The sequence below is a fragment of the Lethenteron reissneri genome, chromosome 61 (assembly GCF_015708825.2).
Source record: "Lethenteron reissneri isolate LAM-NWPU_2019-01 chromosome 61, ASM1570882v1, whole genome shotgun sequence".
Classification (NCBI taxonomy): Eukaryota; Metazoa; Chordata; class Hyperoartia; order Petromyzontiformes; family Petromyzontidae; genus Lethenteron; species Lethenteron reissneri.
Window position 1 is genome coordinate 1,866,199 of NC_083839.1, and position 27,959 is coordinate 1,894,157.

Below are 27,959 nucleotides of genomic sequence, written 5' to 3' on the forward strand. Positions count from 1 at the left end.
GGCAGTCACACAGCGCGCCTTTATCTAGTATTTTTAACAGCGGCTGGAATGTACTCCCAAATACTCCCAACATGTTTACAACAAGCAAAAGAAAAACACGACAGGGGGATGGGGGGGGAGGTTGCCTCCACTCCCACCTCGTTTGCCTGACAGAATACAGAACGGGGAGTGGGGTGGGTGGGGTGGAGTGTGGCTTGTGACATTAAACGAGAGCTGGTACGTGAACAAAAGTCAAACAAACTCCCGAACGAACAGCAAACCTAGGCAACAACAAAACCACACGCGCATGAATTCCCTATACAGAAGCAATACTTAAATTGTTATGATTAAACCCTTAACCCGCCCGGTCACGAAACGCCACCACCGCCAGTACAGGATCATAGGAATCTGTGTTAATACTGGAGGCGATCCAGTACGAAGCAGACATCACAGCGATACACCTCCACTTGCTCCGGATACCCGTTGTCTGGCTCTTGACCAACCGAAATGTGACATCGTAAGTCGTCGCTCTGCGTCCACGTCAGCCGTGCGAGATGAGAAGAAGAAGAAGCAGATCTCAAACAGTGGGATTCATCTTCTTGGTTCTTTCGGTAAAGTCACGTAGAATGGAAATAATAAAATATTAAAAATAAAACATAAGAAAGTTTTATTTTTTATATAAAATACTTTATTATGTTTTATTTTTTTTATAAAATATAATAAAGTCATAAAAATAAAATGTAATAAAGTAAAATTTTTATATAAAAATACTTTAGTATGTTTAATTTTTATTATTTTATTATTTCCATTCTACGTGACTTTACCGAAAGAACCAAGAAGATGAATCCCTGCAGTCACGAAAGCTTTAAATCGAAATTTAATTAATTTAATATGTTTTATTTTTATTATTTTATTACTTCCCTTCCATGTGACTTTACCGAAAGAACCAAGAAGATGAATCCCTGAAGTCACGAAAGCTTCAAATCGAGACAGTGCGACTTGTTTTAGGCACAACTTGGGCTAAGGGGTCATTTGCAGCACCCTGTATACCCCCCCCCCACCCCCCCAGGGTCATTATAATCATCGGCAGTAGAAGCCGCAGCAACAGAAGCATTACCATCCACCACCATCATCATCATCATCACACCCACCATCATTGCCACTTACATCATTACCACCACCACCACCACGATCGTCAACACCATCAGCAGCAGCAACAGAGGCAACAACAGCCTCATCATCACCAGCGCCATCATTACTAGCGCCACCATGGTGACTGACACCACCACCACCAGCAGTCGCAACAGCAGCAATGGCAGCAGTTGTCACCATCACCACCGCGAGCAGCAGCAAGCAACAGCAGCTGCGTTACCACCACCATCGTCACCAGCACGACCATTAAGACAACCATCACCGCCACCACCACCACACAATATTGCCCGAGGAAATAATCCATCATCGCCATCGTCATCATCATCGCTGCATCGTCACGCGAATGTACAACTCCTGGCGAGACTGCTCCGCTGGACAGGAGATCATCATTTCGCACTTGTGCTGCTGCTGCTGCTGTTGCTCTCCGGTGCGTTTTGGGGTTCGACGTTTCGCCCCACGTCACCGGCAGTTCTCCCCCCAGAAGCCCCTCTGAAGTGGAACCTCCTCCGGCGCGTGCAGCGAAGTTGCCGCGACGTCGTGCCGAAGAGCACGCGGTGGGCACAACTCCCAAATGAAAGCACACACAGCGGACAGCGGACATCAAGCGTCGTGTTTTTATTATTTATTTGGGAAGGACTGGTGCACCGTCTTGGCTAATGTGGAATTGAACGCCGCCGGTTCGGGGACCAATCGCGCCACCGCGACACGGGGGCATTTCTTCGATGGACAAGGTGACCCTCACCGCATTCACGGTCAGGTGTGTGAACGCGATGTATTAATTTTCTTTGTATTCTTTGGTCCTTTCGGCAAGGTCACGTAGATAGAAAATAAGAATACAAATTTAAATAAATAAAAAATGAAATGTTTAATATTTTTAATAAAAATACATTTAAAATGACATTTTTAATATTTTAAATAAAAATACATTTAAAATGAAATTAAAAATATTTGTAATTTTATCTATCGACTTGTCTTTACCGAAAGAACCAAAGAATACAAAGAAAATCAATCAAATAGAAAAAATATTTTTCAATATTTTTATTTAATAAAAAATATTTTTCAACATTTTTTCTTTTATTTTCTATCTACGTGACTGTACCGAAAGAACCAAAGAATATGAATTCCTGCAGTCACGAACGTTTTAAGTCAAAATATATTGATCATTACGTGCACGTTCCAAAGCTCTAATTGTTACTTGCAACGAATTATCTCTTGGGGGAGGAGGAGTGGGGAGGGGGGGGCGATTGTGCCCCCCACCCCACCCCCCACTCCGCCGAACCGGCCCCATCGAGGGGCCGCGGGTTCCGAGGGGTCGGTGTCTCCGCTTGAATTCAATTTTCCGAGATGTTAGGGAAAGGTTACGGGAACTCACAAAAGAGAAAATTCAAGTGCCTCCCCCCGCCCCATCCCCCCCCCCCCACCACCCACCTCACTGCCTTTGCCATGACAGCCACTTGGGAGTAATGAGGACATTTAAAAAAACCTCCGTTAACAATTAAAGACTGTCTTCTCGACAGACCTGTTCTCCACCTGAGGACGGCTGCTTGCGTTGTGGCCGAAACGTCGTGAGAATTATTTAATTGTTTTATTTTTATTATTTTATTATTTCCATTCTACGTGACTTTACCGAAAGAACCAAGAAGATGAATCCCTGCAGTCACGAAAGCTTTAAATCGAAAATTAAAGAGTCACGTAGAAGGGAAATAATAAAATAATAAACATAAAACATAATAAAATAATATAATAAAATAAAATAACAAAATTATTATAAATCGAAAATTAAAGAGTTGTTTTGAAAAGCGCTCGTCAAAGCGGCGGTTAGTTACGACGAGTGGGCCGCAAACATCGAGGAAGGCAGAACGCGGAGGAGGCCCAATACGACGCCAACGTTGGGTCAACGTTGGGTCAACGTTGGGCCAACGTTGGGCCATGTTTAGTGAGTAAGGGCTACGCCCTTGTCTGCTAGCTCGTGCGTGTCCTCTCTTGACACGTGTGTGTCGCAGTCACGATGACAAGGGTAGGTTTATTTATATATCTTCTTTTTCATTAACTTGCACGGTTCAATTTGTATGCTTTGGCCACCAACGTGGCTGAATTGGCCAAACATTTGGGTCCAATTTAACTAAGTTACGTAGATAGAAAAATAAAAAAAGTGAAAAAAGTATATTTGACATTTTTATAAAATAAAAATTTAATTTGTATTTTATTGTATTATTGTTATTTTTATTCACTTTATTATTATTTTTCTATCTACGTGACTTTACCGAAAGAACCAAGAATATGAATTCCTGCAGTCACGAAAGTTTTAAGTCAACATTGACTCTTTTTTATTTGACCAGGTAAGGCTCACTGAATTTAGCAGCACCCTTCCTGAACAGTGACGATTCTTGAGACCCATGATTTCTTGGGTAAATAAAGAGCATTCTGATGATAATCATTGTTGTTGTTACTACTCCTCTAGTTACCGTGACATGAGAGATGGTTTGTGAAAGCTACGGTGATGGTTACAATGATGGTGATGTTGGTGGTGAAGGTAGTGACGGTGGTGGTAGTGATTATTATGATGAGGATGATGATGGTTGTGGTGAAGGCAGTGATGGTGGTGGTGGTAATGGTAGTGGTGGTGGTTAGTAGCAGACAGCACTGGGTCTGCTTTGCGTGCCTTGTGTCACGTGGCTATGGCAACAGAGATTAAATATGCGGAGGCATTCGGCGCGAGACTGTCGCTCTGTCGTGTCCGATTAGAATACAACGAGTCTCGCCCGAGCCCTAACGAGTCTACCCCAAACACTGCCCCTAACGAGTCTACCCCTTAATGAGACTACCCAAAACCCTGCCCCTAACGAGTCTATCCCTAATGAGTCTACCCCCTAACCCTGCCCCTAACGAGTCTACCCCGAACACTGCCCCTAACGAGTCTATCCCTAATGAGTCTACCCCCTAACCCTGCCCCTAACGAGTCTACCCCGAACACTGCCCCTAACGAGTCTATCCCTAATGAGTCTACCCTCTAACCCTGCCCCTAACGAGTCTACCCCGAACACTGCCCCTAACGAGTCTACCCCTAATGAGACTACCCTCTAATCCTGTCCCTAACGAGTCTACCCCGAACACTGCCCCTAACGAGTCTACCCCTAATGAGTCTACCCTCTAACCCTGCCCCTAACGAGTCTACCCCGAACACTGCCCCTAACGAGTCTACCCCTAATGAGACTACCCTCTAATCCTGTCCCTAACGAGTCTACCCCGAACACTGCCCCTAACGAGTCTATCCCTAATGAGTATACCCCCTAATTCTGCTCCTAACGAGTCTAACCCGAACCCCATCCCTAACGAGTCTATCCCTAATGAGTCGACCCTCTAACCCTGCCCCTAACGAGTCTACCCCTAACTCTACCCCTATCCGCCGTCCCCTGGCGGTCTCGCGAACGCAGCGATCCATTCTCGCACTTCTTGCGTCTGATCCGATCCGACCGAAACCCAAACCCAACGTCGGGGTGACGGACGGGACCGTATTGACCAGCGGTGCGCAAAGAAAGAGCGGGGGGCGACGGGATGGGGGGGGGGGGGCGCGCAAATCACAAGCGTTTCCTGCGAAGCATAAAAACCAAAAACTAAAAAATTGGTCGTTCGCGCTGTCCCCTTGTTCGGCCCAGAACGGACCGGACGTTCGCAGTTCGAATCCCGGCGGCCGCCCCGGTTAATTCCGTGGCGAAGCGTGGGGGTGGGTCTAATCGAGCACGCAAACTCGCGCCTGTCTGCCGCGATGGTCGTGAATGCCGAAGGAGCCGTCATGCCGATGTCAGCACGCCACGGGAACCAGGGGTAGGCCATTGTGTGCCGGCGTCACGGCCTACAGCAAGAAAAAAAATCGCCAAATGCGAGAAGGCGTCGAGCGCAAATGGATCGGTGGGGTAAAAGCCGCTCAGCGACATCGCCCGTGCTTACTGGGCAGACTAACACCAAACGTACCGGACCATGATGATCATTAATTTTCATTGTGTCATGGGGATCACGAGACACCTGCGGAAGCAAAGGGGCCGCTGAAATTACCACCGAATGCTTACAGAGAAGAGAGAGATGAAAATGTAACTAAAAATCAAACCACATTTTCTTTTTAAATGGAGACATTTTCATCGCAAACGCCCGACGCTGGCAACGGGAAAACGGTGGGGGGGGGGGGGGAGGTCATGAGCGGGGAGCTAAAACGTTCCACCTCAAACGGAATCGTTCCATCTCCCGCAACGCATCACAGGCACCTGGAACCCCCTCCCCCCGCCGCCACCTCCTACCCCGTGGGGTCTTCACCCTCCCGTCACACCCAACAGAGGTCAAACTCATCCGCACGATCGAGCAATCGGATTCCCAAGACGACGGCAGCTAAACCATTGCCCCTCTGGCAGCACCACGGCGCTGTACGAGCTTCACAGATCCGTTTCACCCCAACCCAGAACCTCCCCCCCCCCCCCCCCCCGAGCATTCAGTTCACAGTCGGCCCAGTGCCAACCTCCGTGACTACGTGAGCATCTACGTGAGCGCCCGACTGTGCGCCTGGCTCAGTCGCCGACTCTGCGTCTGGCTTAGCGGCTGACCGGACGTCGAATTGGATGCCTGCCTCGGCAGCTGACCCGACGAACTGGACGTGCGCCTTGATGCGCGGCTGGCCGTCGGGCCCGCCGGCTGACCGCTCGTCTGCGTCGGTGCCCGCCAGCGCCCCGGCCTCTCCGTCTTGACCTGCGCCGGGCTCGGAGTCCGAGCGGGAGCAGCCCTCCACTGCCCGCTGAGCGTCGGCGTGGGTCACGTGGGTCACGTGGCTCACGTGGCTCTCGTCTTGCCGGGGACCCGGAGCGACGCTCGGGGGTTTGGCTCCAGCGTCCGGCTCCGTCGTCGTCGCCGCCGCCTCCGGCACGCCGATCGTGTCGCCTACAGGCGCCAGCGGCAGACAGGGGAAGCACAGGCACCCTAGGGCAGCTTGAGCACCTGCAAGGCTGCAGTCGTTTTGTTGTTAAACATGCAAAAATATGTATTTATATTTTACTCGCTCGTACAAAATCTACGGTGATCGGTGATTGCTTCTATCGGAAAATTTTGTGCGCGGCTGGGGGGGGGGGGTGCTCTGTGCATGGAATTGCAAATTCGCCGGTTCGTATGTTCGTACGTACTTTCGTATGTAGGCGCATACGTATGTACGGACGTTCGTATGTAGGCGCATACGTATGTACGTACGTACGTATGTAGGCGCATACGTATGTACGTACATATGCACGTACGCACGGTCTCATTCGCAAAAGAGTGACCCCGGGCTCGCCAAAATAACAAAAGGGAAAATGTAAAATAAACTAAAACAATGCCGCGAATAGAAATCAGAGAGAGAGAGAGAAAACAACCAAATATAACGCGATAGATGACACGAGCCAACTATGTAAGTGTGCATGTTTTACTTCTTTGGCACCGTACGTTCGCCAACCGTGCTAAGCAGAGGTACGGGGAGAGGGTGGCAATGACAACAACACTCAACTGCACAAGAGAAGCGCTTCTCAAGAAATGAGTTATCAATCTCTAGACCAGTGGTTCTGAAGCTGCAGTCTTGCACCCATTTTGGTTTCTCAATCGATGAATTTGTGTCTTCGATGATTTACCTTCGACACAAAAATATCTGGCCGCGTCTCGCACCCAGCCCCCCCCCCCCAGCAGAGGCGTAGCTAGGGGGGGGGGGGGCAGGGGGGTACATATGTCCCCGGGCGCCAAGGTAAAGGGGCGTCAAAATGAGGCTTACAACGTCACATTAGAACTTATTGCGGCGGGCGCGGCAGCCTGAAACTACTGCACAAATCTACACCTCAACCTAAAAGTTTATATATCCCGCCACACACAGCCTACATGTCATGTAATTACATTTTGGTTTGTGATTAAACGGGGGGGGGGGGGGGGGCGCCAATTTTATAGTTCGTCCCCGGGCGCAAAATATCCTAGCTACGCCACTGCCCCCCAGAAAGGGCATTTCGCGCCCCCTGGGGGTGCAACGTGCACTCCCAGGTGAAGAAGAAGGAGAAAAACCACTGCTCTCGATGGCGGTGGTACGACCCCCAACTCCCGGCATTGCAGCTGCAGCAGTGGCTCGAAGTTGCTCAGAGCGAAGTCACCGCTACTCAGTGGCGAATGGCGGTTGTTGTTATTGTGTGCGTCTATGGGGAGCGGTGGTGTAGCGGTTAGCGCGTTGCGCTACGAACCCGGCCACCCGAGTTCGATTCCCGCTGACGATAATCTAAACCGGTCCCGGGCCTCCCCTAGGTCGACTCAGCCTCAAATGAGTACCTGGTGCAATGTCTAAAAACATTGCCACGAGCGAGACAAAGGCGGCCGTGCCTGGCGCTTGCCACCCACCCCCAGTGTGCCGTGCCGGCCTTCGTAGGTGCACACTCGCTAACGGCACTTGCCCCAACAGTCTGTTAGAGGCTACAAGGGGGATCTTTGTCTTTGCGCGTGCGTTGTTGCGTTTGTTTATCGTGCAGAGCCAAGGTTATGGAAACACAGCGTCGCATTACTCGGGCAATGCCGTCATTGACATGACTCCGCCCCCCCTCCCCTCCTCCCCCAGCCCCGCCCGCACCCTCTTCTCGTTACCCAATCAGGCAGCACGGGGGGGGGGGGGGTCCCATTGTGACGATTATATAAATAAATAACCCACACCACGTGCCGTCCGTCGTCGTCCGAATGCCCACCTTGGGAGAAAAAAAAAGTAGTAACGGAGTAAAAAAGTCAGTTTTTGTAAACATACAGGGTGCTTGATTTTAAGCTTTCGTGACTGCAGGGATTCATACTCTTTGGTTCTTTCGGTAAAGTCACGTGAGTTTACCGAAAAATCAAGGAGTTTCCAGGGTGCTTACATTTTTTTTTAAACACTCATATGGGACTGTCGTTGTTAATGGAAGAAGAAACGGATAAATACACTGGTCAACAAAAAAAACCATTATTTTCTGGCCTGGACTTTTGCAGCTGTTTTAGATTAATTTCAGGGTGCTGATTCCAAATCTGATCTCAGATTTGCTCTATCACATCTCATTTTTATGCTATCGGCATACCCCATTTTCATTGATTTTACCCGAAATTAACTCACTTATGATTGCAAGTTGTTGCGAGTCAGTGACTGCTTTAGTGTTAAAATATGGCGCTGTATTTTTAGGATAGTGTCTTTATAACTATCATTTTATGTAGATATCCACATTTATGTAATATCTTTCTTCTGCAGTTTTTATTGAAAATGCAATATCGATATCTCAAAAACCTGATGTGATAGACGAAAACTGATGCCAGATTTGGAATCAGCACCCCAAAATGACATTACAACCGTTGGAATACCTTATGCCAGAAAAAGTGTGTTGACCAGTGTAATATATTGTGATAACGAATGTAATGGTAATCACTTCGAAAAGTCAAAGAGTATCCCACTTGTTCGCCAGCGTTGTCAACGCGTGGCCTGGAATCTTCTCCGAGCGGTTTACAGCGCCTGGAGGCGCATTTCTTGTGGCGTCGTTGCAAATTCTCAGAAGTGTTGACATTTTAGTTTGAAGCGCCCTGTGTGTGTGTGTATGTATGTAGCGCCATTCAGGCGAGGCCGCGCAGAGCTTTTACGATAGATTCCCAGTTTAAAGAAAGCAACAACAACAACAACAAACCTCTCATGCTTAGGTTTTTTCGGTAAAGTCACGTAGGTAAAAAATTAAAATTAAAATTTATAAAAGTATAGTAAAAATAAAATAAAAATCACGACGTTTCGGAGGCAACACAAGCTTCCGTCTTCAGGTGGAACCGTCACAGCACGATAGCTGTATCAAGTGAGAGAAATTCCAAGAAAACAGTCCTTGTATATATACTGGTTGAGGGTGGGAGGAGCCAAGGTGGGCCCTGGATATTATTGTTGTGAGGTTCGGTGCGGCTGAAGCACGCTGTTAACATTCAAAACTCAAAGGCAAACGACCCTGACACGGACGGATACGCAAGAGAAGGTCAATGTGGTTTTCAGACGAGCGCGAGAAAAAAAAAACCTCGACTGACGGAGCGTGTCTCGTGGTCTGGGACAAGGCACCGCACCTCTGATTAGCGCGGTTGGCTGCGTACGGTGCGAAAGAAGTTCGATACATAGAGAGAGGCACATACAGTAACATACAGAGATACATACACAGAGACACACAGAGATACATAGATACACACACACACATACAGAGATAGACACACAGATACATAGAGAGAGACATACACAGATACATACAGAGATGCACACACAGAGACACACAGAGATACATACACACAGATACATACAGAGACACACACAGATACATAGATACACACAGATACATACAGAGATGCACACACAGATACATGCAGAGATATACACATACAGATACATACTGAGATATACACACACAGATACATACAGAGATACACACATACAGAGACACACACAGATACATAGATACACACAGATACATACAGAGATATACACGTACACAGATACACAGATACACACAGATACATACAGAGATACACACGCACACAGATACATAGATACACACAGATACATAGAGAGACACAGATACATAAATAGACACACAGATACATGCAGAGATACACACACAGATACATAGAGAGACACAGATACATAAATAGACACACAGATACATACAGAGAAACACGCACACAGATACGTGCAGATGTACACGCACGGATACATACAGAGACACACAACGTTGCGTGTGTACACGCTACTCGACAAGCAGCTGTCTCACACACACAGAGCTATGTTAATGCTTTAGCGCTTTGCATTGCCCTTGTGCTGCCTGCCTTTCGTCATTCTTAGCTCTCGAGCACCGGATGAGACAAAGCCACGCAAGAGGCTGTGACTGATGTAGCCCCAATCGGTTTCGAGAACATCATTGAAGGGCACTTGTCTGACACGCTTTACCACGAAGTACGGGCCGTTCACGTGGACCCGGTGCCTTCTAATCGGTGTCGATTTGGCCTTTGAACACCGTCACGCCTCCTGCGTTATTGCCAGAAAGGTTAAAGCCATTAATACCCCTCCCCCCCGCCCTCCTTCGCGCGTGAAGGGCTCACAAGTGGCGTCATCACACCTATGCCTCCACAAATCTGGTTGCCGTCCGCCTGAGGATGCCGCTTGTAATTACTGGCGAAACGTCGGACTCGGATTGTGAAATGTCGTGACTTTGCTCTCCAACACACAAACCGGTGGTGCTGTACTAGTATACTACACTATACACTACACTCTACACTACACTATACACTACACTACTATACACTACACTATACACTACACTATACACTACACTATACACTACACTACTATACACTACACTATACACTACACTTACACTACACTATACACTACACTACTATACACTACACTATACACTACACTACTATACACTACACTATACACTACACTACTATACACTACACTATTATACACTACACTATACACTTCACTATACATTACACTACTATACACTGCACACTACACTATACACTACTATACACTACACTATACACTACACTACTATACACTACACTACTATACACTACACTATACACTACACTATACATTACACTACTATACACTACACACTACACTATACACTACTATACACTACACTATACACTACACTATGCACTACACTACTATACACTACACTATACACTACACTCTACACTACACTATACACTACACTATACACTACACTACACACTAGTGCTGAACTAGTAACGAATTGGCCACGTTATGTTATCTCGACACCCCCTTACTGACTGGCTGTGTCGGATGGTGGCCGGTTGAACGACACATTTAGGTTTACGCCATCTAACCCAACAAGAAACCCTCTAAAGATATTGGTCGTGAAAGCTTAATACTACATGTTAAACAGATTGTAAATGTTGTGGATTTGACACACCGGTTAGTGCTGAACTCGTAACCAATTTCCACGTTCTGTTCACGTGACAAACCCTTTACTGACTGGCTGTGTCGGGTGGTGAAGGCGGCTTTAACGACACATTTATATATTTACACGATCAATCGCCCCAGAAAAAAACCTTCTTTTACGGATGATATTGTTCGCGAAAGCCCGCTGCTACTACTACTACAACTATGCGTTAAACCGAAGGTTAAAGGTCGGTCCTCTGCCCGTCAATGCGCTCACGACCCACCCCTGAACCCCCCCCGGTCAAAATCCACGCGCACTCAGACAAAGATGCCCCGCATAGCCTGCAAGGGGCCGTTGGGGCAAGTGCTGTTAGCAAGCAGCGACCGTGCGTCACTGGTGTTACCCATCAGCCGGAATTGAACTCTGCGCGCTCACCGCTACACCCCTGGCCACCCGGGTTCGATTCCCGCTCACGGCCACCAACACTTATCCGAACCGGCCACGGGCCTCCCCTAGGTCGACTCGGCCTCAAATGAGTACACGGTGCGGTGTAAACATCGCTGGTCCCCCCCCCCCACCTACCCACCCGGCCGGCCTTGTGAGCCACAGTGCCGGTCGCCTTCACAAGCGCTCGCTGATGCATCATCTCTCCATCGGCCTCCTGCAGAAGTCTCGCTCAAGGCTACACGGGGCGGCGATCTTTGTCTGCGCGTGGAAGTGTTGGCCCCGCGAGCAAGCGGCACGGGCTGTGAAGGTCGCGGCTGCACGTGGAGGGTGAGGGCGGGTAGCAACAAACGACCGCCCGGCCGGCCGGCCGACAGCCCGCCCGACAGCGTGGCAGCAGTAGCAGAGATAGACAAACATATACATAGAGAGACACACGCAGATATACATACAGAGATACACACACAGAGACACACAGATACATACAGAGATACACACACAGAGACACACAGATACATACACACAGTACATACAGAGACAAACATATACATAGAGAGAGACACACACAGATATACATACATAGATACACACACACACAGAGACACACACAGATATACATACAGAGATACACACACAGAGACACACAGATACATACAGAGACACACACACATACAGAGACACACACAGATACATAGATACACACACACATACAGAGACACACACAGATACATACAGAGACACACACATACAGAGACACACACAGATACATAGATACACACAGATGCATACAGAGACACACAGATACATAGATACACACACACATACAGAGACACACACAGATATACATACAGAGATACACACACAGAGACACACAGATACATACACACAGATACATACAGAGACACACACACATACAGAGACACACACAGATGCATAGAGAGACACACACAGATACATAGATACAAACACACATACAGAGACACACACAGATACATGCAGAGATACACACATACAGAGACACACACAGATACATAGATACACACAGATACATACAGAGATACACACGCACACAGATACATAGATACACACATACATACAGAGATACACATACAGAGACACACACACAGATACATAGATACACAGAGATACATGCAGAGATACACACACACACAGATACACACAGATACATACAGAGATACACACGCACACAGATACATAGACACACACACATACATACACATACATACAGAGATAGACACACACACACAGTGGCTCCCAGCGGCTCGACGCACAACACGAGGCCACGTGGCACATGTAACCCGGCGTCAGACGAAATTATCCCAAACATTGCGACCGACGTGGACAAAGATTCCTCCCACCGGCTTACCCACGAAAGGTGGCCAGCACCACGCCCGACCGCCTTTGTCTCCCCCCCAAAAAAAATTGGCGATGTTTTACGAAGCCATGCTAACACACTCGTTTGAGGCTGAGTCGACCTAGGGGACCGGCCCAGGAAAATCGTCCCTGAGCGAGAATCGGGAATCGAACCCGGGTCGCCAGGTTCGTAGACGCAGGGCGCTAACCACTACACCACCGCTCCCCCCACAATCCACATTGCAATGAACACCACCACCACCACCTAGATTTGAAGCTTTCGTGACTGCAAGGATTCATATTCTTAGGTTTTTTTCGGTAAAGTCACGTAGGTAAAAATTTTAAGTTAATAAAAGTAAAATAAAATAAAAATCACGACGTTTCGGAGGCAACACAAGCTTCCGTCTTCAGGTGGAACTGTCACAGCACGATAGCTGTATCAAGTAAAGTGGTATCTCCTGTAATCTCTCATTTACTTGATACAGCAGTCGTGCTGTGACGGTTCCACCTGAAGACGGAAGCTTGTGTTGCCTCCGAAACGTCGTGATTTTTATTTTACTTTTATTAATTTTAATTTTTTTACCTACGTGACTTCACCGAAAAAACCTAAGAATATAACCACCACCACCACCATCTCCTGAATCCGTATCGAACTCGCGTTTACTGCCGAGAGAGATCAACTTCACTGCTAACCTCGACTCCTCCTCACTCCCTTATCAACCACGCGCGTACACAAGGCAAAGATCCCCCGTGTAGCCTGTAACAGACTGTAGGGGCAAGTGCTGTTAGCGAGCAGGATCTATGAAGGCCGGCACGGCGCACGAGGTGGGGGTGGCCAGAACCACGTCCGACCGCCTTTGTCTCCCCAGTGACGATGTTTACACACCGCACCAGGTGCTCACTTGAGGCTAAGTCGACCTAGGGGAGGCCCAGAACCGGATCGGATAATCGTCTTAGATGTTTGTGGCCGTGAGCGGGAATCGAACTCGGGTGGCTCTGGGTTCTTAGCGCAGCGCGCGAACTACTGCACTACCGCTCCCCCACACATTATCTCACGTACAAAGACAAAGATCCCCCGTGTAGCCTGTAAGAGACTGTAGGGTCAAGTACCGTTAGCGAGTAGCAGCACCTATGAAGGCCGGCACGGTAACACGAGGGGGTGGGTGCCCAACACCACGCCCGGCCGCCTTTCTCTCCCCAGCGACGATGTTTACACACCGCAGCAGCTATACTCATTTAAGGCCGAGTCGACCTAGGGGGAGGCCCAGGTGTGGATCAGACAGAATCGTCAGCGGTGTCGGTGGCCGTGAGCGGGGTACGTAGCGCAGCGCGAACGGCTCATCTCCTACCGCTGACACAGCAGCAGCAGCAGCCTGCGCCGGTTTAATCCGACGCAGTCACACTGGCGCGATTGAGTATGGGGCGATGATGATGATGATGTTGTTCATGGTGTCGATGGTGAATGATGCAGACGGGTGTGGGTTGGTTGATGGTGGTGGTGCAGCTTTCCGCCCTCCCGCCCGCCCGCACCACTCACACACTGCGCGATTCATCCGCTTTCCTGCAATATTCCGTTACACGCGACCCACGGCCAAATTAAAATCAATTAGCGACGGCGTGACCTCCTCCCTCCCTCCTCCCTCCATCCCTCCCTCACCCACCACGAGCATTCCCCTGAATTAACGAACACCCTCAGCACTGAGTTGGGGGGGGGCGCAATGAATGGGTCGCTCTCACAAACCCCGAGTCGCTACCCCCGTCGGGATTGCAGCAGAACGAACACGTTGCACAAACCCTGACACTCGACACGGCTACGCGATTTTGATGTTGTTTGTTGTTGACGCCGCCGCTGCTGCTGCTGCGTCTCGCTTTTTTTTTTTAAGCGAGCAAGTTACAGCCGCGCCACGATGGTTCGTACGCGGCAAACGCGCCGACTATTTAAACAAAAAAAGTAATATTTAAAAATATTGTAAAAAAAAAAAACACGCTTTAATGAAATGTACCGTACAAGTAATGGCAGAAGTCCACGACTCCAGGAAGTGGCCCCGAAGCTTGCCATAACGAAAGGGGACCGTGGCCAATTACAGACAACGTCAGTTGAGCGTGGACAATTACATAACATATAAAAAAAGATTGTTTAAAATTGATTTTTTTTATGATAAAATATAGTATTGTCACCAGTATAACATAAGTATACCAAGTTTGCAGTCGATACGACATTGTGAAGTGGGTAAAAATGTAGTTACAATATTTTATGAGGCTATGGTGTTTCATTCAGACGCTGTCTTTCCGACAGACCTGTTCTTCACCTGAGGACGACTGCTTGCGTTGTGGCCGAAACGTCGTGAGAATTGTATTTTGTGATGTTTCATTTTTTATTATTTTATAATTTCCCTTCTACGTGACTTTACCGAAAGAACCAAGAAGATACGACAACAGACAGAGTGAGTTAAATAAAAGCGTGTTATAAAAATAACCGAAACGAGCCTACCTCTAAAATGAATTTCTCAACAAAAAACACAGTGTTTATTTTAACTGGTAAGGCGCACACTCAGCTGCCGTGTAGCTTGCTGTCAGAAGGGACCTGGCCATCACAAATGATAGCTCAGCCAAGTGGGATCATCGTAACGTGGAAATGTATAGCAGCCAAAGACTCTAAACGCGTAATGTTGATTCTAAGTGTGGAGAGAAAAACCCACGAGACCACGGGGAGAGAGAGAGACACGCAAACTCCAGGCGTCAGGGTCGACATCGAGCCCACGACCTCCTGCATACCAGGCGAGGTAGCTAACATCTCACCACGGAGAGAGAGAGACACGCAAACTCCAAATATACAGCAGCAGGCGTTAGGATCGTGATCGAACCCACGACCTCCTGTAGACCAGGCGAGGTAGTTAACATCTCACCACGAAGAGACAGACACGCAAACTACAAACATACAGCAGGCGTCAAGGTCGGGATCGAACCCACGACTTCCTGTATACCAGGTGAGATAGCTAACATCTCACCACGGAGAGACAGACACGCAAACTACAAACATACAGCAGGCGTCAAGGTCGGGATCGAACCCACGACTTCCTGTATACCAGGTGAGATAGCTAACATCTCACCACGGAGAGACAGACACGCAAACTACAAACATACAGCAGGCGTCAAGGTCGGGATCGAACCCACGACTTCCTGTATACCAGGTGAGATAGCTAACATCTCACCACGGAGAGACAGACACGCAAACTACAAACATACAGCAGGCGTCAAGGTCGGGATCAAACCCACGACTTCCTGTATACCAGGTGAGATAGCTAACATCTCACCACGGAGAGACAGACACGCAAACTACAAACATACAGCAGGCGTCAAGGTCGGGATCGAACCCACGACTTCCTGTATACCAGGCGAGGTAGTTAACATCTCACCACGGAGAGAGACACGCAAACTCCAAATATACAGCAGGCGTCAGGGTCGTTATCAAACCCACGACCTCCTGTAGACCAGGCGAGGTAGTTCACATCTAGCCAGCGTGCACTTGTGCACCACTGCCTACGCAGAATCTGTATTTGTCCTGGAGGAATCCGAAGAGCTGTGAAGCTCTTTTCACAGATGTCACGTAGGGGGCGGTCTCAGCAAGTGCCACCAACAAACAACGTCATCTCCATCGATATAAAAGGCTAAGTTCTTCTTGGTTCTTTCGGTAAAGTCACGTAGAATGGAAATAATTAAATAAAATAAAAATAAATGATAATTATTTAATGTTTTATTTTTATTATTTTATTACTTCCCTTCTACGTGACTTTACCGAAAGAACCAAGAAGATGAATCCCTGCAGTCACGAAAGCTTTACATCGAAATTTAAAGGCAAAGTTGTGACTATGTGTGTCTGTTCAAAATGTTTAGCGTACTTCCCGACATGCAACAAAGTGGAAATTTGCCATGTGGGTACTTTCCAGACTGTACACCATACAAACATTATAAAAATACACTTGTTTTTTTTTGGGGTGGGGATTTCAATAATACATATATTTTTTGCACGGCAAGTGAGCTGTGACGTCACATCTGTCACGTGACCCGCGCACGTGGAAGCGTCACACGTTGTAGTGTAGCAGGTAGCGGCGCTGCGCTACGAACCCGGCGACCCGAGTTCGATTCCAGCTCACGGCCACCACCGCTGACGATGATTTGAACCGGTCCTGGGCCTCCCCTAGGTCCACTAAGCCTCAAACAATTAACTGGTGTGGTGTGTGAACATCGCCACTGGGGAGACAAAGGCGGTCGGGCGTGGTGAATTATGTCCCGGGGGAAGCCGGGTAGTAAAGCTCGTCTCTGATAAAGGTGCTTTTTAAAGTTTGTTTTGGGGTTCGGGGTGGTGGTGGGCGAACGACACGTTCACATTCACGCGACGTAACCCAACAAACAAAAAAACCCTTTTATTTTGGATAATGTTGTTCGCGTAAGCTTCCTACGTGCTAAACCCAATGGTGTAATAAGGCAAAGGGGAAATCAACAACAACCGTAGCAGTGCAAAATCGGTAAAAGGTAAAGCACAGTCAGGAGAAACAGAAAAGTGCATGAAGTACATGAGCACACGTGGAGTGCAGGCAGCAGCAGCAGCATCATCCATTGAGGAGGGGAGTTGATGTCACTATCGCTTGATGCAGCGAGCGCCGTGGTAATAAGTCGACCGTAGTGCTCGTGTTGTAGTAGTAGGAGGTGGTGGTGCTGGTGGTGGTGCTGGTGGTGGTGCTGATGGTGGTGGTGCTGGTGGTGGTGCTGATGGTGGTGGTGATGGTGGTGGTGATGGTGCTGGTGGTGGTGGTGGTGATGGTGGTGGTGATAGTGCTGATGGTGGTGGTGCTGGTGGTGGTGATAGTGGTGGTGATGGTGGTGACGGTGCTGGTGGTGATGCTGGTGGTCATGTTACTGGGGGTGGTGGTGGTGACGATGCTGGTGGTGGTGCTGCTGGTGGTGGTGATGGTGGTCATGTCACTGGTGGTGGTGGCGGTGGTGACGGTGCTGGTGACGGTGCTGCTGGTGGTGATGGTGTTCATGTTACTGGTGGTGGTGGTGGTGACGGTGCTGGTAATGATGCTGATGGTCATGTTACTGGTGGTGGTGCGGGTAATGGTGCTGGTGGCCGTGCAGGTGTTTACCTGTGGGGATCGGGGGGGAGGCCAGGTGAGGGGGGCCCCCAGCGGCCTCGCCCGGCCCGTGGGCCCACGTGACCCTTCTCCTGGGTTCAAAGGTCACGTTCGCGACCTCCTCCGCAATCCCCGGCTCCTTCCCTTCCCCGAAGCCGCCCCCGCTGGCGCCTACGGAATCTTCACACGAGGGGGTGGGGACAGATCGAAATAAATCAATGGAATCGTAACGACACCTTAGTGATAATTGTTTTTTTACCCTTCTATCTGGCAACAAAACTGACATTTTTCTTTTTTTACAAGGAGTCATGTTTGCATAGACCACAATACCTGCAGTCATAATGCAAACAAAAAACATAACTCTGATAATGTATGCACTGTCCTTGAAGTTGATTGGTCCACACCCGAGACAGCTTTCCTTAGAGCCTAGTCTCACATGGGTTGGACCAGATGACGCCAAAAGGCGCACAACTCAAAGACAATGCACCGTCAGAGTGTGAGAGCTCGGGGTGAGCATTTACACCATTGGAACCTCATTTGCCAGTAAAAAATATGAAAATTGTTTTTTTACCCTTCTATCTGGCAACAAAACTGACACCTTTTTTTTTTACGAGGAGACATGTTTGCATTGACCACAATACCTGCAGTCATAATGCAAACAAAAACATAACTCTGATAATGTGCACTTATCAAAAAACATAACTCTGATAATGTGCACTTATCAGAGTTATGTTTTTTGTTTGCATTATGACTGCAGGTATTGTGGTCTATACAAACATGACTCCTTGTAAATGAAGGTGTCAGTTTTGTTGCCAGATAGAAGGGTAAAAAACCAATTATCATATTTTTACTGGCAAATGAGGTTCCAATGGTGGCACCTTGGTGCTTGACGTTTCAAACTACTCGTGTGAGCGTCGGCAGGTGTGGGGAGCACCCGCAAGGCGAAGCCCACCTTGTTTATATTTCTACTTAGTCGCTTACCGTCCGCGACGGGCAGACGGTGAAATAAAATGACGCGAAAAGAGTTGCAAATGTCGAAAACGTGGAGAAGCGCGAAAAAAACTCGCGTCCGTTACCTCCCTGGGCCCCGCCGCTTGGGGGGCTCCCGGCCTCCGGCTCGGCTGTCGTCCCGGGCGTGGGCTCCCCTGCGTCGCCTTGGAGTCCCCCCCGGGCACCCCCCTTTTCTCCGTGGGGGGCGAGCGGACCTGAGGGCACGTGGAGGACGAGGCTGCCGGGATGGCCATCGCCGCCGCTGGCGCCGTTGTCGTCTTCGCCGCCGGCGCTCCGGTCGTCATCGTCGTCCTCGAGGTCCTCCTCGTCCTCCTCCTCCGTGGCGTGGAGGTGGAGCTCCACCAGGGTCTGCATCTCTGGGATGGGGAGAGAGGTGGGGGCAATGTGAGACAGGAGATGAGATGGCGTGGATTGGATGAGATGGATGACATGAGATGAGATGCTCTGGATGGGATGAGATGAATGGGATGAGATGGATGGGATGAGATGTATGGGATAAGATGAGATGGATGGCAGGAGAAGGATGAGATGAGATTGGATGGGATGAGATGGATGACATGAGATGAAATGCTGTCGATGGGATGAGATTAATGATATGAGATGGTGTGAGTAGGATGACATTGATGAGATGGTGTCCACGGAAAGGGATGACAGGAGATGAGATGGCCTGGATGGGTTTGAGATGGATGGGATAAGATGATGTGGTAGGGATGGGATTGGATGAGAAATGATGGGATAGAGTGTTGGCGGTCGTGGCAAGCGACTTGCGCTCCGAAACCAGTCACCCAAGTTGGATTCTCGCTCATGATCAACATCTGCGACGATTATCTGAGCTCACCCGGGGCATTCCCAACATCGACTCAGCTGGTGGCGATGCTTAAACATCAGCATTGGGGAGACAAAGGCGGCCGGGGTGGGGGTCCGCCACACCACCCGTTTGTGTGCTGAGCTGGCCTTAATAGGCGCTCGCAAGCAGCCCCTATCACATGGGGGTCATTGTTTTCGTGCGTGTGATTTGCGGGGAGCGGTGGGTGTAGCGGTTAGCGCGCTGCGCTACGAACCCGGCGACCCGAGTTCGATTCCCGCTCACGGCACAACCACGGAGACGATTACCTGAACCGGGCTTGGGCATCCCCTAGGTCGACTCAGCCTCAAATGAGTACCCGGTGCGGTGTGTAAACATCGCCACTAGGGATACAAAGGCGGCCGGGCGTGGTGTTGGCCACCCACCCCCTCGTGTGCCGTGCCGGCCTCCATGAACGGCACTTGCCCCCAAAAGTCTGTTAAAGGCTACACGGGGGATCTTTGCCTTTGCTTCGTGATTGGACGCTGGGGGGGGTCTCACGGCTCATGGTGGGGGGCGTGTAGGAGCTGTGGTGGCCCCCCTTTCGGGGAGAATGTCCAAGTCGGCCCTCGGCTCCCTGAAACATCAACGACGTTGAACACACGCTGGGTCAACAACAACAACAACAACAACCACGACAACAGCAAACAAAAACGTCGCGACTATCCAAACCCGACAACTAGATTTTCCCGCACCTCCGATTTGCACGGCTGGTGAGGTACGGTGCAAAAAGAAGTTCAGCATACATGTATGCATAGCTCACACTCGTTTTCTTTTTTTCCACTGGCACATGCGAGCCGTGCCAGGTATATGTGGGGGCCGTCCCGCACACACCTGGCACGGCTATTTTCCATTACGGGCCGAAACTAAACCGTGATACGCGCGGCTGACCCACGCCGTGCCGGCCTTCAAGGAGCAGTGGGCGATGGAGGAGGCCATGTGCTCGGTGGCAGATGACGGGGAGCTCTGCATGCAGTTATGAGCTACCCGTCGGAGGCCGTTGGACTGCGAGAAGGGTTGCGTGCAGAACGAGAGAGAGCGAGGGAGTGAGCGAGAGAGTGACCGAGAGAGTGAGCGAGAGAGTGAGCGAGCGAGAGAGTGACCGAGAGAGTGAGCGAGAGAGTGACCGAGAGAGTGACCGAGAGAGAGAGCGAGAGAGTGACCGAGAGAGAGAGCGAGAGAGTGAGCGAGAGAGTGAGCGAGAGAGGTGAGCGAGAGAGTGAGCGAGAGAGTGACCGAGAGAGTGAGCGAGAGAGTGACCGAGAGAGTGACCGAGAGAGTGACCGAGAGAGTGAGCGAGAGAGTGAGCGAGAGAGGGAGCGAGAGAGTGATCGAGAGAGTGAGTGAGAGAGAGAGCGAGAGAGTGAGCGAGAGAGTGAGCGAGAGAGTGACCGAGAGAGTGACCGAGAGAGTGAGCGAGAGAGTGAGCGAGAGAGGGAGCGAGAGAGTGATCGAGAGCGGGAGTGAGAGAGTGAGCGAGAGAGTGAGCGAGAGAGTGAGCGAGAGAGTGAGCGAGAGAGTGAGCGAGAGGTGGGGGTTTACATAAATCAAAGTTTAAATTTAAAGAACCGTGATACGGGGTCATCGCGCGAAACGTCGGAATCTGTTTCGGGGGGAGGGCCAAGCAGGGCCCAGGGGTGGGGCCAAATGACGCGGCCACCGCGTGTGACGTCGCTCGGCGACGTTGGTGGCACGGCACGGCACGGTGTTTCAGCACTGGTGGAAAAAAAACGAACTGCAGCCGCGCTGGGCTGGCTCGGTTGTGCCAGCGGGAGAGAGAGGCGAGTGAGGCCTGGGTAGTGGGGGGGGGGGTCGTGGTTGGGGGAGGAGGAGGGGGGGTGGTGGTTGGTGGGGGGGGGTTGGTGGTGGTGGTTGGTGGGTGGGGGGAGTGGGGGGTGGGTGGGGTGGTGAGTCGTGGTTGGTTAGTGGGGGGGGGGGGGGGTTGGTGGTGGTGGGTGGTTGGTGGGTGGGTGTGGTGGTGGTGGTGGGTGGTTGGTGGGTGGGTGTGGTGGTGAGTCGTGGTTGGTGGGTGGGTGGGGGGTTGGTGGTGGTGGGTGGGTGGGTGTGGTGGTGAGTCGTGGTTGGTGGGTGGGTGGGGGGGTGGTGGTGGGTGGGTGGGTGTGGTGGTGAGTCGTGGTTGGTGGGTGGGTGGGGGGTTGGTGGTGGTGGGTGGGTGGGTGTGGTGGTGAGTCGTGGTTGGTGGGTGGGTGGGGGGTTGGTGGTGGTGGGTGGGTGGGTGTGGTGGTGAGTCGTGGTGGGTGGGTGGGTGGGGGGTTGGTGGTGGTGGGTGGGTGGGTGTGGTGGTGAGTCGTGGTTGGTGGGTAGGTGGGGGGTTGGTGGTGGTGGGTGGGTGGGTGTGGTGGTGAGTCGTGGTTGGTGGGTGGGTGGGGGGTTGGTGGTGGTGGGTGGGTGGGTGTGGTGGTGAGTCGTGGTTGGTGGGTGGGTGGGGGGTTGGTGGTGGTGGGTGGGTGGGTGTGGTGGTGAGTCGTGGTTGGTGGGTGGGTGGGGGGTTGGTGGTGGTGGGTGGGTGGGTGTGGTGGTGAGTCGTGGTTGGTGGGTGGGTGGGTGGGGGGTGAGTCTCACCTCTCCGTGCTCCCCATCTCTGTCATCATCTGTGGGGGAGAGTGGCACCAGGAGGACACCCGCTGTGAGTTTGACACGGAACCATTTCCCCCACCCCTCACCCCCCACCAATCCACACAGGTAAACGCCTGCACCTCCACGGCCACCAAAACAAAAACAAAGATCCCCCGGGTAGCCTAAACATGCCGTCGGGGCAAGTGCAGTTAGCGAGTAGCAGCACCTGTGAGGGTGCGGGTGGCCGGCACTACGCCCGACCGCCTTTGTCTCCCCGAGGGCGATGTTTTTTTTACACACCACTGCATGCACCGGGTACTCATTTGAGGCTGAGTCGACTTAGGGGGGGACCCAGGACCGGTTCGGTGTTGGTGGCCGGGTGGGTTGACTCTCCAGCACACCGGCGAGCGCTGTGCGACTGACTATTTGGCGTGTCTTGTTGTTTACGCGACAAACCGTGACCAGTGCCGGATGAAGCAAAGTGTGGGGCCTGTATAGCAAATTATGTTATAAAGGAGCCCCAAATATAAAAAATACATAAATATTAAACACACACATGTTTTACTCGCACAGTAAAGTAATTGCATTTTTTCATTTGCTATACGGCCAGACAGTACGACAAATCGCTCACATTAAACACCCAGTCGTTCATAAAAGTCGAAGGCGGTATAGTACTATAGTAGTAGAGCAAGTGCAGAATCACTGCACCGGAGATAATAGCTTGAAAGCATCGTCGTCATCATCCTCGTCATCGTCGTCGTCATCATCATCGTCGTCGTCATCACACGACCATGGGTGGAGATAATGGCTTGAAATCATTTAGCGCGGAGCCCTTGAAAGTGCGGGGCCCGTAGCTACTACACATGTAGTAGTAGCTACTACACGTGTAGTAGTAGCTACTACTACACGTGTAGTAGTAGCTACTACACGTGTAGTAGTAGCTACTACACGTGTAGTAGCTGCTACTACATATGTAGTAGCTACTACACATGTAGTAGCTACTACTACACATGTAGTAGCTACAACAAATGTATATGATTTAGCTACTTTTGCTCCTACGATCATCCGGCACCGAACCTTACTGAATTCGCGTGGTTCCTGCGTTGGCTGTCGGGCTCAACGACGCATTTATATTGACGCGATCTTACCCCACAATAAGCTTGGTCGCGAAAGCCTCCACCACCACCACCTCCCACCACCACCACGACTAAGTGTTCAACCGAATTATCATAATTGCGCTCTTCGCCGCCTGCTTCACAGAGGACGTTTAAACAGGTCTGACGTCAATCGGCAAGAGTGGGGCCGTTGTGTGTGGCAGCAGCGTGCGTCGACAATTCCACATGTGCCAAACGCGTAAATTGCGGTCGCAAATTTTACTCTAATGAGGGTAGTGGTGGGGGTGATGGTGGTGGGGGTGGTGGTGGTGGTAGTGGTGGGGGTGATGGTGATGGGGGTGGTGGTGGTGGTAGTGGTGGGGGTGGTGGTGGGGGTGGTGGTGGTAGTGGTGGGGGTGGTAGTGGTAGTGGTGGGGGTAGTGGTGGGGGTGGTGGTGGTAGTGGTGGGGGTGATGGTGGTGGGGGTGATGGTGGTGGGGGTGATGGTGGTGGTAGTGGTGGGGGTGATGGTGGCGGGGGTGATGGTGGTGGGGGTGATGGTGGTGGGGGTGATGGTGGTGGTGGGGGTGGTGGGGGTGATGGTGGTGGTGGTGGTTGAGCGATACAGACGAAGCAATCATCGTCTCCCACCGGCTGACGTAGCGGGGTGGAGGTGTCCTTACAAAACGTGACCCGTCCTCGTCGCGTCTGAGTTCCCAAGCCCTCTGCTCGGGCTGCAATCGACGTGAAACTCGCCAGCGCAACAGTGCTTTGTCTTAACCAGGGTGGCACGCACACCACATCCACCGCCCCCCCCATTCTGCAGCGCCGGATTAGTGCGGGGCCTGTAGAATATGATGTTATAAAGGGGTCCTAAATAAATAAAAAACGTGAATATTAAAACACGTTTTTTTTAACTTGCATAGTAAAATAATTGTCTTTTTTTCATTTGCTATACAGCCAGACGATACGGCAAATCGCTAACCATATACACCTAGACGTTCATAAAAGTCGAAGGCGGTATAGTACTATAGTAATAGAGCGAGTGCAGAATCACTGAACCGGAATTGATAGCTTGAAAGCGTTTAGCGCGGGGCCCTTGAAAGCGCGGGCCTTGAAAGTGTGGGGCCCGTAGCATCTGTAGCTACTTGTGCTACTCGAATCATCATAATTCTTGCACGACCCCTCTCTCTCTTGTCTCTGGGGGTGCGAGATGCCCTTTCTGGGGTGTGTGAGACATGGGCAGAATTCATATTCTTTGTTAAAGTCACGCAGATAGAACATTAAAATAAGTTCACTTTATTTGGATGATTTTATTATTTTATCTACGTGACTTTACCGAAAGACCAAAGAATATGAATTCCTGCAGTCACGAAAGCTTTAAGTCGAGATTCATGGCCGGAACTTTATTTTTTTTTAGAAGGTAAATCATCGAAAAGACAAGTTAAGCACGGGGCACCTTTCAGAGTACAACTTTGTTTCATCAAACCTTTTTGTTGTTGATGTTAACATGATAAAAAAAAACTAATATTTCGATTGAGACCCAGATGGTGATGCAAGGCTGCTCTGAAGCTATCCCTCCGTCCCATCTTGTGAATAATAAACTTTCAAAAATGTTTTTTTCAGATTTAGTGCAAGTTCTTCTCTCACATTCTTGGCCACCCTTTCATTTGGTGGTGGTGGTGGTGGTGGCTGGGTCTGTTGGGGGCGGGGGTGTCTTTTATTTTCTTTACGGCGATTTTATGACGGCAGCGAGGGAGAACGAGAGCCGGTCCAGTGCCCCTGCAGCTGGCAATGATTCATTTATACTGAGCGCCCCCCACCCCGCCACTCAGTTGTGACGCACATCGTCATCATCGTCGTCGTCGTCGTCATCGTCATCGTCGTCATCATCGTCGTCGTCGTCATCGTCGTCGTCGTCGTCGTCATCATCGTCATCATCGTCGTCATCATCGTCGTCATCGTCGTCGTCATCGTCGTCATCGTCGTCATCATCGTCGTCGTCATCATCGTCGTCATCATCGTCGTCATCGTCATCATCGTCGTCATCATCGTCATCATCATCGTCGTCGTCGTCATCATCGTCGTCATCATCGTCGTCATCATCATCGTCATCATCGTCATCATCGTCGTCGTAGTCATAATCATCGTCGTCGTCATCACGTCGTCATCATCGTCATCATCATCGTCATCATCGTCGTCATCATCGTCGTCGTCGTCATCATCGTCATCGTCGTCATCGTCGTCATCGTCGTCATCACACGACCATGGGTGGAGATAATAAAGTTTTTTTAGTTAGATCGCGTGAATATATAACTGTGTCGTTAAACCCGCCACCACCCGACACAGCCAACTAGTAAGGTTTGTCACGTAGCCAGAACGTGGCCAATTCGTCACTAGTACAGCACTAGTGTGTAGTATATAGTGTAGTATACTAGTACAGCACTAGTGTGTAGTATATAGTGTAGTATACTAGTACAGCACCACCGGTTGTGTGTTGGAGAGCCAAGCCACAACATTTCCAATCCGAGTACGACGTTTCGCCAGTAATTACAACCAGCTTCATCAGGCGACAGACAGATTTGTGGAAAAGTCCACCTCCTTCGTTCCTTATATAGATATAAACAGCAGCAGGCGTCAGGGTTTCTGATTCTGACTGATCCGGTTGGAGAGCAGGCCAGCCATCAGCTAGCCAGGAAACTCGTGGCATGGATTATTGTAAAAGTTCTAGATTTGAAGCTTTCGTGACTGCAAGGATTCATATTCTTAGGTTTTTTCCGGTAAAGTCACGAAGGTGAAAAATTAAAATAAATAAAAGTAAAGTAAAAATAAAATAAAAATCACGACGTTTCGGAGGCAACACAAGCTTCCGTCTTCAGGTGGAACCGTCACAGCACGACTGCTGTAAAAGTCCTGCATTACCCAGGGCAGCCTCACTCACTGCCATGACAAATCAATGTTTTATTGTACCAGGCAAGGCCCACGCTGAGCTGCAATGTAACTCTTATTCAGAAGCCACCTGGCTCACGCAAATTATAGCTCGCAAAAATTGGCTTATCATTTCGACATTCATCGCAAGCCAAATACTCTAAACGCACGTTGATTCTAAATGTGGAGGAAAAATCCACGCGACCACGAGGGAGAGAGAAACTCCAAATATAAAGCCGTCGCGGTCCAACTCACGACCTCCTGTATGCCAGGCGAGGGAGTTAACATTTCCAAGCCACCAATGATCCACACACACAGAGAGAGCCATAGACTCGCATAGACTGAGTTGTGATTAAACCACATTCCTCCTTGCACTGGGAGAGAGAGAGAGAAGCTTGTGTTGCCTCTGAAACGTCGGGATTTAATTGAGTTGTTTTTTCACTTATTGATTTTTTACCTACGTGACTTTACCGAAAAAAAAACAAAGAGTATGAATCCTTGCAGTCACAAAACTTCCAATCTAGACCTATACATCACTTGAGAAGCATCCCAGCTGGCTCATGGAGTCGAGTCGACTCGAATCAACCTCTGGTGGGGGGTGGGGGGATGTGTGATGTGTGGGATCGATTCTCACCTGGGGATGTCTGGTCGTTGAGAAGGAAGAGGGTGGCTGGGGTTGGTCGACGCTTCCTCAGCTGCAGCACGCAAACAAAAACAACAACAACACGCGCGGTGTGTGAACACGTGGGCCCGTGCTCTGTCCACTGCTGGATGGAGGAGTCGTGGTGATGATGTGTTGTCTATCTGCTACTGGATGAAGGCTCTGCCCATCATCATCATAAACTAACACACACATCACCCTACCAGCCATCACTACCATCACCCAAACAACCATCACTACCATCACCCTACCAACCATCACCACCATCACCCTACCAACCATCACCACCATCACCCTATCAACCATCACCACCATCACCCTACCATCCACCACTACCATCCCCCTACCATCCATCACTACCATCACCCTACCAACCACCACTACCATCACCCTACTATCCATCACCACCATCACCCTACCATCCATCACCACCATCACCCTACCATCCACCACCACCATCACCCTACCAACCATCACCACCATCACCCTACCATCCACCACCACCATCACCCTACCAACCATCACCACCATCACCCTACCATCCACCACCACCATCACCCTACCAACCATCACCACCATCACCCTACCATCCACCACCACCATCACCCTACCAACCATCACTATCATCACCCTACCATCCACCACCACCATCACCCTACCATCCACCACCACCATCACCCTACCATCCATCACTACCATCACCCTACCAACCATCACTATCATCACCCTACCATTCACCACCACCATCACCCTACCATCCACCACCACCATCACCCTACTATCCATCACTACCATCACCCAACCATCCATCAACACGTGACCATC

General features: G+C 50.1%; 1 protein-coding gene across 2 annotated transcripts; it reads right to left on the reverse strand.

Moving 5' to 3' along the window:
* LOC133358190 (collagen alpha-1(I) chain-like) lies at window positions 1-27,959 on the reverse strand. Of its 2 annotated transcripts, none has more exons than XM_061576408.1 (7): window positions 27,938-27,959; window positions 27,108-27,168; window positions 22,458-22,486; window positions 20,376-20,451; window positions 19,096-19,386; window positions 18,032-18,199; window positions 1-6,054 (listed from the first exon to the last, which is right to left on the reverse strand). In XM_061576408.1, the coding sequence occupies exons 1-7, from the start codon at window positions 27,938-27,940 to the stop codon at window positions 5,612-5,614; spliced, it is 1,071 nt and encodes a 356-aa protein (XP_061432392.1). In that variant the 5' UTR covers window positions 27,941-27,959; the 3' UTR covers window positions 1-5,611. The 2 variants fall into 2 exon arrangements, with proteins under 2 accessions (XP_061432392.1, XP_061432391.1); XM_061576407.1 differs by having other exon boundaries at window positions 1-6,093.